At 35.6% G+C, this 15,142-nt stretch overlaps 1 protein-coding gene across 1 annotated transcript in view; it reads left to right on the forward strand.

The window, feature by feature from the left end:
- Positions 1 to 332: 332 nt before the first annotated feature.
- LOC110035516 (phosphoglycerate kinase, cytosolic-like) overlaps positions 333 to 15,142 on the forward strand; it is a 24,780-nt gene continuing 9,970 nt past the window's right edge. Inside the window, 1 exon segment of the mRNA XM_020739744.1 lies at positions 333 to 662. Coding sequence (XP_020595403.1) covers positions 468 to 662 — 195 coding nt within the window. The 5' untranslated portion in view covers positions 333 to 467.

Consider the following 15,142-nt stretch of genomic DNA (forward strand, 5'->3'; position numbering starts at 1 on the left):
TAATCCCATAATAAGTGCGAACTGTAAGCTGCCCCAAAGAAGCCATAAATCTAAAAATTCTAAATTCATTGAATTCTTTTTAAATTATATAAATACAGTGATAAATAATATTTAAAGAGGCCTCCGAACGCTGCCCTAGCACACATACATTACTAAGCATATAAAGTTGAATTTTATCCGAATAATTTCTTCGGGGATGCCTCTAATTTTTCCTCCGTCGTCCGATCTGCCAGCTACAGTTAACTGGACCCGCCAACGGCTCAATACTGGCCGTTCGTTTGTGGGTGACAACTTCCCACACCAAAAGGAGAAACGCGGCGTATGTTAGCATTCCGACTTTAAAGTACGCCTTCGTTCTCCTACAAAGACTTCTTATCTCGCATCCGCGCATAAGCTCTTCCTGTGTGGTTATAGGAATTCCAAGCCTTGCTCGTCTATCTTTTTTTCTAGTCCGAGTCGTGTTAAGAATGGCAACGAAGAGGAGCGTTAGCGATCTGAAGGAAGCAGATCTGAAGGGGAAGAGGGTGTTCGTTAGGGTAGATCTGAACGTTCCTCTCGATGACAACCTCAAGATCACCGATGATACCAGAATTAGGGCTGCCGTTCCCACCATCAATTACTTGAGGGAGCACGGAGCTAAGGTCATTCTCTGCAGTCATCTGGTAAGATTTTCTATCGATCCGATTTGTTTATCTTGTTTATGTTTCCGGTTTTGTTGTTGATTGTCTGTTTGAATTCTTCGTGGATTTGTTTTTTTTTTATTTTTTATTTTTTCGGGAGTATAATCTATGAAAATGACTTATTGACATATGCAATGTTATGGCTTGTTTGGGTATTTGATTTTATTTTTTGGATTTAACCAGCGTATATCATATCTGCCCCCGTCGATGACGTTTATTCCTTGTTTACTGGTTCGCAAGTATCTGAGAATATAACCATGGAGAAAATTGGTTGGATTGTTTTGAGATGAGTTTAATATATAAATAATTAAGTAGCTCTTATATCACCCTGTTTCTCAAATATAAAATCAATCCAATGAGTAAAGAATCCATACCGAATTTTTTACTTCGAGGATAGGAACATTTTTAGAGTTGTTATTAATGACACTGGATCAACAATTTTCCAACATCCAACATGAATCTCGAGGCATGATGTGGATCTCCAAATAATTTTTTGAGCAATGAATGTTTAAATTTTGAGTAATACTCATCCATAACTACGATTTTAACAAACCTACAGTCAAATTAATCAACTCAACTTGGGGTGTATATAAGTCAAGCTGACTCGTGAGCCGGCACGAGCTCGGCTCAATAAGTGGCTCTTGAACTGCGCTCGATGAGCTAACAAGCCAAGCTCAAGCCAACCCCGACTCGACTTGTTAGCTCGTGAACTTGCTCGTTTAAAAAAAAATATTGATATAAAATATAATCAAAATATATAAAATTCAAGATTTTATCTTTAAGGCATTAAAAATGTTTAATTAATATTATTTAGTATTTTATATTTGGTGATTTCTTATTATTTATCTCATAATTGTTCATTTTAATTGACATTTTATTATAAATATAGCTTAAATTAATATAATTTTCTCTTTTTTTATAATAAACAAGCTGACTCGTAAGCCGATTCGAACTCTTAGACTTGAGCTTGAGCTCGAACTTAATAAAATTAATCAAGATCAAGCCAAGAGTGGCTCAAGCTCGACTCGACTCGACTCATTTACACTTGTAGGCTCGACGAGATGGACCCAACGATACCAAAATTAGTCTAATCCAAGTTAAATCAAACTCAGATCAAGTTGTTCAATCACATTTAATAGCTTTCAGACATAACTAGAAGATCAAACATATTTCAAATACGAAAAACTTATAGTCAATTCGAGGACAACGACAATACGAATTCAATGAGTCCAAGATCACTTAATTTCAACATCATTAAGACACTAAATTGTTCATCAAATGATGTTCGATCAAGGGGATATCTTCGGGCTGTCCGATCAAAAGTGGTCTGAATTACTTTCTTATTTACATTTCAGAATTTTTTAGTAGAGCCCAACTTCTTTCTGAGAAGAAGGACTGAAGCTTGAAATATGAAAGAGACTGAAGCTTGGAGAAACCATCATTACTTCTACATCGACGATCTGGCAGACACCTTTTGCTTTTGCAGTCACTGACTGTCGCCAACCACTGGCAACCATCACTCAACATGTGTCATCAATAATCATCGGCCTTCGCAAACTCCTTGTGAAAAAGTACAGTGCAACTTATGAAGCAACACAACATTTTGGACGTCGTGTCGACCTCAAAGACATCGTATTGAAGCTCCGAGTATTGCTCCTCCTTGCGACCGCTCCCTACCAAGGGGTCACAAGTCCTTCCGCGCATCAACAATGTAACTTGAGAGGCTATGCAACTCTTTTTTACTTGTGGGATAAGAGATTGTACTTGTAATGATCAACTTATAGTGAAATATTTAAACTGGGCAAGGGCTTGTGATTTTTTTCCTTTTCCTTTTTTCCTTTTAAAATCTTCCAGTATTTTATGCCAATCGTTTTTACTACCTATACGTGTGTTGGGTTCTTGTGTAGCATTAAGATGTTAATTTATCACTCTACTATCGCGAATTCTCTCGCACACATTAATTTGACGCTGTCTGTGAGAAATAAACAATCCAACCATTGAAGTACTTGCGAGCTATGCCGCATGGTCACCACACGCAATACTTACAACAACAGAGCATTCCGCTTCCACACTCATCATTCTAGGGGTTTGGAACGAAGTCAAGGGCGTCAAGCCTTCGCATCTTCCTACCCTAGAAGGCGTTACCTTGCTGGCAAAGGCGCTTTGGGTCATTCTTTGAAAGATCGAGTACGCACGATGGAAGATTCTCAATTGGAGACTCTATAGCTACGCGGGGCTCGACAACAATTGCCTACACTGCCCGATGAAGCTTACTTACCACCAGTTCAACAACCAACGGGAAATGCTCTACTTGAAAATATTCCATTGGACCCCCTCCCTGCGAGGGAATCTTTTCCCTGTCAGGTTGGGATGCTGACCTCCTGGATACTGCAAGTTCCACTTATCTGTGTCGCACAACTCACTTGTTATCGTCCTGCCTTGCTGCCAATCCTGACAATATTGATCGTGACGAGCTATGACGTCTGGTCTAAGAAGAGTTCCTTCTGGAGAATAAGGATCCCTTTCCTACTCGCTTTAACTTCCAGGAATCCTCTTTTAGTAGAGGCCATCATCAAACACTCTATCTTAGCAAGCTTCAGACTCCCGAACATCGACGCTTACAAAGGGGTAACTTACTCCTATAAGGATGTTGACCACTACCAAATCATAATGTACATTCAACATGCCTATGATGCGCTTCTCTGTCAAGTATTCCCATCCATTCTCAAGAGTTAAGTTCACACCTTATTCTACTCTCTTCAGGGGGTACTTTCATAATCTTTAAAGAGCTTGCTAGGTTATTCACGGAGTAGTTAATAACAAATATAATGATTATCAAAGATTTATATCATTTGTTAGGAATTCACCAAAAAGAGGGGGAGTTGTTCAAGGAATACTTCCGCAGATTCTCATCTATTAAAGCTCGTCAGATCTCAAGAGTGGATTCAAAACTACTAAGGGGAGTCTTTTTTGGAGGACTTTGCCTAGGACTTTTCTACTCATCATTGATGTGGGAGACAGTCCGCTCTTACCCCTTTTATTTATTTTGTGTGGAAGCTAAAATCTCTGTAGATGGGGCAATTAGCGCTCACAAAAAACAATTCGAACGATGGAGGGCAAGTGCAAGAATAACGTTGGGGATATCTATCAAGCCTCATAACAAAAGAAATTTGAATTGCATGAGAATCATGATTTCTCTTTTCAACCCGCAAGCTAAGAATGTGAGGTTCGATAAAAAAAAGAATACACACCACTCAACACGTCACGTGTTAATATCATAATGACCGTTAAAGAGGAAGACGTCATCAAGTGGCTAAGTCCGTTAACAAATCTGGATGGTGGAGACTAGTTTCAATATTATCATTTTCATCGTATAAAGTAGTATTCAATTGAGAGATGTTTTCACCGAAAGGAAGAAATTGAATGTTTGATACGTCAAGGTCACTTGGTTAGCTACTTACAAGAATAGGGTGAGGAGAATGAAAAAATTGTCGGGATTATCGAATGAGAAATAAAATTATAAATTATCTTGTTTAAGTAAAAAACTTTTTTGGCTTTCACCATAACATATAAGCTTTTAATTTTATTTCTATCTTGATTCTCCGTTCCTTTAAAAAAATATTGTTCAGTGAAATTTTATTATTAACGAAGTTTTATTTATTCTCTCATAAAAGATTTTGTGGAGAATGTCCCTCGAAGACAAGTGACAGACGATGTCTCTACTAATATCCCTAAAAGATGAGCCCAGGAGGCTAGTCTCGTGAGCAACTAGTAGTGGATACATTTTTCACTAGAAGTTTCTTTTAGGGAAAGTGACAGACAATTTCTCTACTCATAGCTCTGAAAAGCGAGCCCATGAAGCAAGTCTCGATGAGAAGCTAGTAGTGAATACATTACTCACTAGAAAGTCCACTTACGAAAAAGTGACAGACAATGTCTCTACTCATACCCCTAGAAGACAAGTTCAGGTCAAGTCTCGATAAAAATCTTGTAGTGGATATATCTATCACTAGAAAGTTTTCTTGAGGGCAAGTGACAGACATTATCTCCACCCATTTCACTAAAAGACAAGCCCAGGAGGCATGTCTCGAAGGGAAGCTAGTTGTGGATACATTCTCATTAGAAAGTCCCTTTGAGGGAAAGCGACATGCAATGTCTCCACTCATACTTCTAGAAGACGAGCCAAGAAGACAAGCCTTGATGGTAAACTAGTAATTGATACATTCTTCACTAGAAGTTTTTTAGAGGCCAAGTGGCATATAATATTTTCACTCATATCCTTAGAAGTTGAGCCCACGAGACAAGACTTGATGGGAAGCTAGTAGTGGACTTGATTCTCACTTGAAAGACTTCACAAGAGTAAGTGATTGACACAATATTCGCTCAAGCCCTTAAAAGACTATAAGTCTCAAAAGACACAGATACATCAAAGACCTAAGAAGGTTATAAGTCTCAGAAGACACATGTGCATTAAAGACCTCAGAAGGATATAAACCTCAGAAGACACATGTGCATGAAAGACCTTAACAAGCTACGAGCTTCAGAAGGTACCGACGCATTTCAAGGTCCTAGAAGACATAAGGTTCAGAAGATATAAGTCTAAAAGGGCATAAGCTTTAGAAGCCATGAGTCTCAAAATATACGTGATTCTTTTCTGTAAAGTGTACGTGCTAACTTTGATTGCAGACTTCTGCATGTTTAGGAAATCAAAGATTCTCATAAGGCACAAGCCTTAGAATAGGTTAAAACCAATATGCACCCCCAAAGTGGGACAACAACGACCCATAAATCGAGCAACATCATCGTAGAAATGAAGTAACCACAACTCTAAAAGAAAGACAAAAACAATATTAGAAGCAACGTAAAAATTTTCATTATATCAAACAGGACTTACAGACAGACACACTATCAATCTATGACTACATCATTCTGACTCATGTAGCAAAGCATTGAGAAAAACACGAGTAAAAATAGGAATAAAGATGTCAATCAACTTCAACTTCCCACTTGTCATCAGGAATATGCTTCCTCGAGTTGTCCTCAAGCCAGAAAAGGGATTGCTTGGCTCCTGAATTAACGACATCTCAAGGATCGTGGCCTTATACTCTCTTTTTCAATGGTCAATATCCTCGATTTGAAAGCTTACAATGTCTCTATACCTTGATCAACTCATGTCTCCCTTAACCCTTTTCGAGTATCATCAGTTCTCGGTATTGCTGGGAGAGAAAAAATGTCATGGAAGATAAGTCATCTTGACATTTTGTTAACTGAAATCCCAATGACAACATATCTATTGTATGAGATTTATTTACCTTTTTGTAATCGATAAGGATGTGATCGATCTTTAAAAAATTTGCCTTTAAGTAGAAAGAGCCGAATCGTTTTCAAAGGGCTCCGCCATCGCCTTCTCAAAATTCTTGTACTTCCTCTGGAGAGATTCCCTAATGTCTGCATCTCGAGAATATGAATGAAAATCCCGCTGATCGGCTTCTCAGCAGGCTGAGGGGACACTTCTATTTTTCAAGGAAATCCTGTTGATTGCTTCCCCTTCAGGTCGAGGGGAGATCTTTCTTTTTATAGGACATTTTGTTGATCGCCTGCCAAGCAAGCTGATGCGACACCCTTCTTTTTTATGAAATCTCATTGATCGCTTGCCCAATAAGGCGATGGGAGGATACCTTTCCTCTTTTGGGAAATTCTATTGATTGTTCGCTAGCAAGCCGAGGACTAGGACTGTAAACGAGCCCAGCTCGAGCGAGCTGAGCCTCGGCTCATGTTTGGCTCGTTCCATTTTCACTCGTGTTCGAAGCATCTTGTGAACAATGTGTTCGTGTTCGGCTTGAATATTATATTCCTGTTCGTGTTCAGCTCGAAATAGGCTTCAATAACATCAATAACACCGATAATACAACGATGACTCTAAAAAGCACCAATAACACCAACATACACTGCGAAATAACACACTCAGTAACACTCGCGTTCTTAATTACACGGGGGTTATTCCGCGGTGTATTGTCAATGCAGTATCGGTGTTATTTTGCAATGTTACATTGCAAAATAAATATTTATATTTATTTATTTATTTCTTTTCGAGTCAATTCGAGCGGAACACGAGCCAACAAATATTTGCTTGTGTTCGACTCATTTATATTTTGAGCTTAAAAATTTGTTCGTGTTTGGCTCGTTATAACGAAGATGTTTGGCTTGTTAAGTTTAACGAAGAAGCCAAACAAGAGCTGCTTGATGTTTGGCTCGTTAAGTTTAACGAAGAAGCCAAACAAGAGCTGCTTAACGAGACGAAGACAAGCTATTCGCGAATAACGAGCCGTTTTGACAGCTCTAAGACTCCACCTCCTCCCTCCTCTTCTTGCCTATTTATAGGCTCAAAACAACTCAAAAAAATGATTTTCCGCCATAAGTAGAAAAAATGGTTTCCCGCCATAAATTAAAAAAAAATTCCATCATAAATAAAAGAAAAAAGGTTTTCTGACATAAATAAAAAATGACTTTCCATCATAAATAAGAAAATAATTTTTCGCCAAAAAAAAGGGTTTGTCTGTCATAAAAAAAATACACTGCGTCATAAATACATAGGAGTTATTTTCTATTGCATTAAACCACTGCCATGAAATTAACTATAAATACATATTATTATAAATCCGTTAATATGTTATTCTTGATAATAAATTAAATCCAGTACACAAATCCGCATAAAAATTATCGGATTTGTGTGAATACATGTTTGTAAATTTCGCATCAGCTGTGGGTATACATATTAAAGAAAATATGTTTTTGTTTATAGGTTTATTATTAATAATTTTGGATTTTTTGTTTTTATATTGTGTTGATTTTTATAGTTAATTTGAGAGCTTTCGTTTAATATGATAGAAAATAATTTCTATGTATTTATGGCATGGTGTATTTTTTTTTTAATGGCAAAATTTCATTTTTTTTTTGTTTATCGCGGAATTTTTTTTTTAAAATTGATGATGGAAAACCATTTTTTTTCTCTATGACAAAAAACCGTTTTTTTATTTATGACGGAAAACCGTATTTTTTATCTATAACGAAATATCATTTTTTTTTGGACACAAATGGACCTGTTTTGATCCTATAAACCGACAAGAAAAGGAATGAGAAGGTGGCCTCCTCGGTCTACGTGGACGATCAACGAGATTTACTTGAAGAAGAAAGATGTCCCCTCGACCTGCTGGGCAGACAATCAACAAGATTTTCTTGAATAATAAATGTGTCCCTTCGACCAACTGAGTAGCGATCAACGGGATTTCCTAGAAAAAGAGAGGCATCCCCTTGACCTGCTGGGCAGCCAATCAACAAGACTTTTTTTGGTGTTGCCGAAATGCTGATATTCGGGGAACCTCGCCTTGCCAGAAACTAGAGGAAGTGTCATAATTTTGAGGAGGCAGTGCCAACACCATTTTGAAGACGTGCTGCCCTTTTCTACGAGGGTTTTGATGACCAAGCTGGCAAGCTTTTAGAGATCGACATCTTTAACTAGTACAAGAAAGCGAATAACTACCGTGCGATACATATATTATTATTGGGATGCCCTTTAGTAAAATGTCAGGATGATTTATCCTTCATGACGGTTTTTCTATTAACAACACAGAGAACTGATAGTTGCTCAAAAAGAGTCAGAGAAGACACGATCTAGCCATTATCAGAGCACATAGATATTGCAGGCTTTTCAAGCGAGGATGTTTACCCTTTGAAAAAGAGAATAGAAGACTGGGGTCTTTGAGGAGGTGCCTTTATTTCAGAAGTCAAGAGATCCCTTTTCTGATCAAGGGCAGCATGTGGGTGTGTGCTCGTGATGACGAGAGGGAAGTTGAAGTGAATTGATCTTTGTTTCTGCTTTTTCTCACCTTTTTTATTGATGCGTTGTTGCATGAGCTAGGCTGATGCTGTCATCGATTAATAGTGTGCCTGTCTCTATGTTCTGTTTAATGCAATAAAAATTTTTATTTTGCTTCTTAGTTTGCTTTGTTGTTATTTCTGAGTTGTAGTTCATTTCTACGATGATGTTGCTCTATTTATGAGTCGTTCCACTTTGGGGGAGCATATTGGTGTCGACCTCTTCCTAGGCTTATGCCTTATGAGATTCTTTGGGTTCTCAAACATGTTGTTGTTTGCAATCAAAGTTAACATGTGCACTTTATAGAAAAGAATCACATACCTTTTGAGGTTTGTGAATTATTAGACTTATGCCCTTTTAGACTAATATCTTTTGAGGCTTGTGTCTTCTTATACATGCTTTCTAGCTCCTTGAAATGTGTCGGTGCCTTTCAAGGCTAGTAGCCTTTTGAGGTTCTTGATGTATCCGTGTCTTCTAAAACTTATAGCCTTCTAAGGTCTTTAATGCACTTGTGCTTTATAAGGCTTGTAGTCTTCTTAGGTCTTTGATGTGCCCATGTATTTTGTGGCTTGTAGCATTTTGAGATCTTTGATATATCTGTGACTTTTGAGGTCTGTAGCCTTCTGAGGTCTTTGAGTGGGGATCTTGTCGATCACTTGCTTTTATAGAGTCTTTCTAGCGATGACTTTGTTTACTTCTGGCTTCCCATCGAGTTTTGCTTCTTAAACTTAACTTTTAGGGGTGTAGGTGGGGTCCTTGTCTGTCACTTGTACTCAAAAGGACTTTCTAGTGAAGAGTATATCCACTACCAGCTTTTCATCGACATTTGTCTTCTGGTCTCTTCTTTCAGGGGATGGGTGGAGTCATTGTCAACGACTTGCTCTCAAAAATTTTTTCTATAAACAATTTTTTATGAGAGAATAAAGAGAACTTCACTGATAAGAAAATTTCATTGAATAAAATTTTTTTAAAGCAACAAAGAAAATCTAAATAAAAATAAAATTAGGAACTTATATGCCATGAAGAAATCAAAAGTTATTTACTTGAATAAAATAATTTGTAGTTATATTTCTTATTCGAAAATTTTGACGATTTCTTTTGATTCTGCTCACTCCGTTCTTATAATTAGCGGCCCAGATGGCCTTGACATATCAAACATTTAATTTCTTTCTTTAGGTGAAAACATCTCTCTGTTTGAGGCCCTTTGCACGGTTGAAATGACAATATTGAGACTGGTCTCCATAATCTCGATTTTTTTTAACGACCTTGGCCGCTTGTCGACTTCTTCACTCTTGATGGCCTTTTGGACGTGCATTCTTTTTTTTGATCAAGGCTGATTTTTTGATCAAGGCTGATGCGACATTTATAAACATTTATTCAAAAAAGTGCGATAATTTGTATAAGGATTTGTGTATTAGGGATCAAGGCTGATGCAACATTTATAAACATTTATTCAAACAAGTGCGATAATTTGTATAAGGATTTGTGTATTAGGTTAATTTACACGGGGGATATCATATTAACGAATTGATAATAATATATATTTATAGTTAATTTAATGATGTTAGTTTGATGCGATAAGAAATAGTTGCTATGTATTTATGGTGTGGTGTGTTCTTTTTTATTTATGGTGAAAAATCTTTTTTTTTAATTTATGGTGAAAACTGTTTTTTAAAATGGTGGAAAACTATTTTTTTACATAAATTGCGAGATCCAGGCGTCAGTTTGTTCGAAATTGGACGATCGATGTATTGGCTGTTGAGACACAAATTATGATATTTTTTTGACACATATTGAGTTATTTTGACAAAATACTGTGCAAAGTAACTTACGAAGCAACACATCATCCCAGACGTCGTGTCAACCCGAAGATGGTGCATTGAAGGTCTGACTATTGCACCTTCTTGCAATCGCTCACTACTGAGGGTCCAAAAGTTCTTCCGCTCATCGACGATGTTACTTGAGAGGCTGTGTAAACCTTTCTCATCCATCGGAGAAGGGGCTGTACTTGTAATCACCAACTCATAGTGAAATATTTCAACTTGACACGACCTCATGGTTTTTTCACTTTCCGTGTTTTTCACGTAAAATCTTCTAATATTTTCTGCTTGTCATTTATACTACCTTAGTGTGTGCTAATTTCTTGTGCAACACTAACAAGTTAATTCAAAACTTGAATTCTCTTGTACACACCAATTTATATACTGAAATTAATGTCTGAATTGGCAAGCATATAGTTTTTCCTTTCTATAAATCTTATTATTATGTTACTAATTTTACTAATTCGATATGATTTGATTTTAGAAGTGGAAGGACGCGGTTTCGCTCTTCTAGATGTATTAATTTATTTTAACTTGTTTGCAATTGATAACAATTCGTCATTTCTGATGTACTATTCTCTTCTAACATTGGAAAATGAGGATATAATGAAACTTATGATGAAATGATATGCTTGGAGCAGTATCAATGCAATATATCAAATAATACATTCAATCAAGCTGCAACGGAGCGTTATGCACTCAGCTTTATGCTGAAGTTTGCATAGAATTGATATGATCCTGTTTTTAATATCGCTATATTCACATTGCCAATTTATTCGTGGCTCTTTTTTCTTGGTTTGAGTGCATGAATGTTGTTGCATCAAAAACTGATGCTTGCACTGGTAGGGTTAGCACAAGGGTTTTGAGAAATTATTAAATATTTTGGAAGGGCATAATTATTTCTGAGAGTTATGGGGTTCTTGCAATGTTTTTGGCTAATAGATTTTTTTTCATGAGAATTTTGAAGACTAAGGTGTTGTTTGGTTGTAAATTCTTAGAACCCAGTTGTATTTGAAATGCTGTGTACAGCAAGTAAAATGTATTCAGAATACTTTGTTTGTTTGATTGATTGTATTTGTATAGTAAATGTACGAAATTGCCTTTTGGTGCTAGTTGAAAGCAAAATGAATATAATTATTTGTTTAGTATTCTTTTAATATATACATTTAAAGAATTTGGGGCATGTGGTGGTTCCAGAGTGGATGATGGTGGGTTGACAAGCATGTGGGCTGTAAGTGAGTTCATCAATAGGTGTTATGAAGTCGCATTAATGTCACGAGTGCGGGTGTCAAGAGGTTGTGAATGCAGTGAGGCCATCTTAGTGAGGTCATTAATAGGTGTCATGAGGTCGCATTGATGTCACGAGTGGGAGTGTCAAGAGGTTGTGAGTGCAGCAAGGTCATCTTAGGTGGTCACGAGTGTGATGAGATTTTGGTGAATTGAGGCCATAGGTTGCGAGCATGATTTTGGGAGATTATGAATAAATGTCGCTTGGCGCTGACAATATTGCTTGTCACAATATATTTGGAATTCACTTGAATTGTTTGAATTGTATTTTCCTCTGAAGTAAATTGATTGGTTTATTCAAAGTTCCTTAAGAGAAATTTCTTGAATTTGCTTTACTCTCAACCAAATACTAAAATTTTTAAAACCGTTACATGTAAACACATTACACTCAAATCCCTTCAACAAAATTGCTTCTGAGAGGGTGTTAAATGATTAGGTAAGAAGCATTTTTGCACACCATTATTTAATAACAAAAGAGGTGCTTGAAATTGTATTTGTTATAGAAGGAATTAAATTTATAATCAATAAGGTGAAGTTCACTCAATAATATACAATGGAGAAAAAAGATTTATGTAGCCGGCCTCACTTAGTGGGATAAAGGCATTTGTTGTTGGTGTTGTACTGTGAAGTTAGGGAGATAGTAGTAAAATGTAGACTTAAAAAACCAGGATATGCTCAATTAGGTAAACAATTTTTTGGGTTAATAAAATTAATGAGAAAAACAAAGAGAGCAAAGAAAAAATTTTGTATGATTTTATTTGTCTTGAAAAAGGCATACTATTGAGTAAACCATAGTTGATTTAGTGCATAGTGATGTAAAAAAGATGTCTCCAAGGTATATCGAAGTTATTAAAGATATGCACAGTGAATCAATAGTCAATATTAAAAGTAGATGTGGAGTGAAGAAAGAGTTTTTAATCATAGTAGGATTACATTGATGACCAATATTACGTATCTTTTTGTATTAGCTATGCAAATATTTACAAAATATATTCGAAGTAAGATGTGTTAGTGCATGCCTTTTTGCAAATGAAATATTTGTTATATATGCAGTATCTACTAGAATGATGGTGATAATTTTTATAATATAGAGGCTCTAAAAGCTTTGTAATAAATATCAAATACATAATGCACAATTTAATGAGTGTGAAAAGAACACATATAAATCAATATTATTGAGTGATAAAATTATACGAAGGTGTGATTGGTCTAAGCGTCATGGTTCTGTGATATAAAATGATGAAGATATAGATAAACACATAACCTCTAAAGAGCTAATGTTGGGTTAATGGAGAAGTGCTTTTGGAGTATTATGAGATAAGAGTATATCTTAATCATTTAAAGGTGAATTTTATAACAATGTTGTATAGATATATGCATTGAATAATAAAAAAAATTGTTGATATTTAAGTTGAGCATACTAGAAATGAGAATATTAAGATCGTGACATGTTAGGCATAGAAATATCTTAAGCCTTATCTCAATATAATTTTTCAACATGCTCACTGATAGAGATGTAAGAGAACCAGGTTTAATTTTTTTTTAAAAAATTCCTAAAAATGAAAAAAATCATTGGTTTGATCAAATTAAAGTTTCATTATGAAACTGAAAGTACATAGGTTTACTATTCTCTAGAATTAGAGAAACTAAGATTATAAAAGTTGATAATAACATATGCATGGTAGTTGTTTGACTACAACCAAAATTTGGTTATAATAATTGTAATTGGTGGTTATAGTAGACGTAGTTGGTTGCAAAAGTTGTAATTAGTTGCTACAAATGCCGTAGTTGGTGGCTATAACAATCATAGTTGACTACAAAAATTACTTTTGGTGTTCGATAATAACTGTGGTCGTTCACCTATACTTCATTTCAAGAGTAATGCTTTATTGGTGAGCTCACTCTTATATTCTCTTCCTCTTCAAGTGAATAATGGAGGTCTATTTGTAGTTTTGATAGAGATATTTTAACAAATTTAACCAAAATCTCAAAACATTCTATCAGATAGTTCACATTGATTGTCTTGATCACATATCATTTTTGCAATATTTAGGTGCTTTAACGGCCTCATAATTAAATGATCTCGGGCTAGTTGGATTCTTCTCATTGAGCCGCTCGATATGATAATAAGCATGCCGCATTTTCATCCAAAAGTAAATAAATTATTTCTTTTTTTTTTATTGTGTATGTCCAAAAATTTTATTTGATTCCTTCAACTCCCAAATAGGTGTACTGTATCAGTCATGCTGCATATGCAAGCGAGCATGAATTATATATATTTCATTTGGAGTTTGTTTTGTACACACACACACACAGATATATATATATATATATATATAATTGTTGTAGTAGTAGAAGCAGGATTTTTAGATTAAACTTTTCTTTATAAAGCTAATAATTTATAAATAAACACAAAGTTAACCACGGGAAATTGTTTATTTATTGAATGGCCTTTTAACTGCCTTTTCAAATAAATGAACTTCAGTTTCCCTTTGTGATTACCTGAATATGTAGGTAATGTATTATACCTTTTCACAAGGGAGAATTTCTTACTAGCATATGTCCATGGCTGGAATCCAAAAGCATAACATGGCTTAAATTGAACTTATATTAATGGGCTAACATTTAATTGGGTTTGGAAGGACTTGCATGAAGTATTTAAAGAATTATATTACACTGTAGAATTTGTTTAATAAGAGATGCTCACACGATCCTTTTTCAAAGTTGTAGAAATAAGGGTAGAGCTACACTTTCAACATATAATCCAAAAATGGGGGAAAAAAAACCAAAACCTATCCACATTAGCATTTACATGTATATCCACTATCCTCCATCACCAACTTCCCTATTTTTTATATTTCCAATGCACATTATGACTTTTTTTAAATATATTTAGGAAGTGAAGGTTTGTTCATTAATTACTGTAACCATATTACTTCAGTATCAAAGAAATCATTTTTTACACTTGCTAGAGCTATTGTCTTTCCGATTTTGGGGCATGATTAAGTAGCTATAATGCTTACCATGTCATCCAACTTATCTACTGGTCTTCTGTGCTTGCCTAAGATTTCACCACCCTCTAGTTTAATTTTTCTATTTGCGTGATATTCTTGAAGGGTTTTTATTTCTGCTTTCTTGAACCAAACTGTTGTTTTGAAACTTTCAGCAGACCCATATCATCATTTATTGAATTTTGTCCTATGTGGTTGTAGTGATTCAACAGATTTATTTCTTTTATGTATTTCTGTAGAGGCATAGAGGTTTCTAGAGGAAGCTTGATAATATGTTTATCTCTCTCTCTCTCTCTCTCTCTCTATATATATATATATATAAAAGGAAATCGATATTTGACAGCGGCTCAAATATCGATTTCCCATGCGCAATCCGATCCCATGATGAAAGCCCGCGCCATGTGCCTAAAATTCTACCCCCCACGCATCACGGTAGGGATCGAACCCTTTCCAGAGGGGATTACGGTG

Source organism: Phalaenopsis equestris, unplaced genomic scaffold (genome assembly GCF_001263595.1).
Source record: "Phalaenopsis equestris unplaced genomic scaffold, ASM126359v1 Scaffold198002, whole genome shotgun sequence".
NCBI lineage: Eukaryota > Viridiplantae > Streptophyta > Magnoliopsida > Asparagales > Orchidaceae > Phalaenopsis > Phalaenopsis equestris.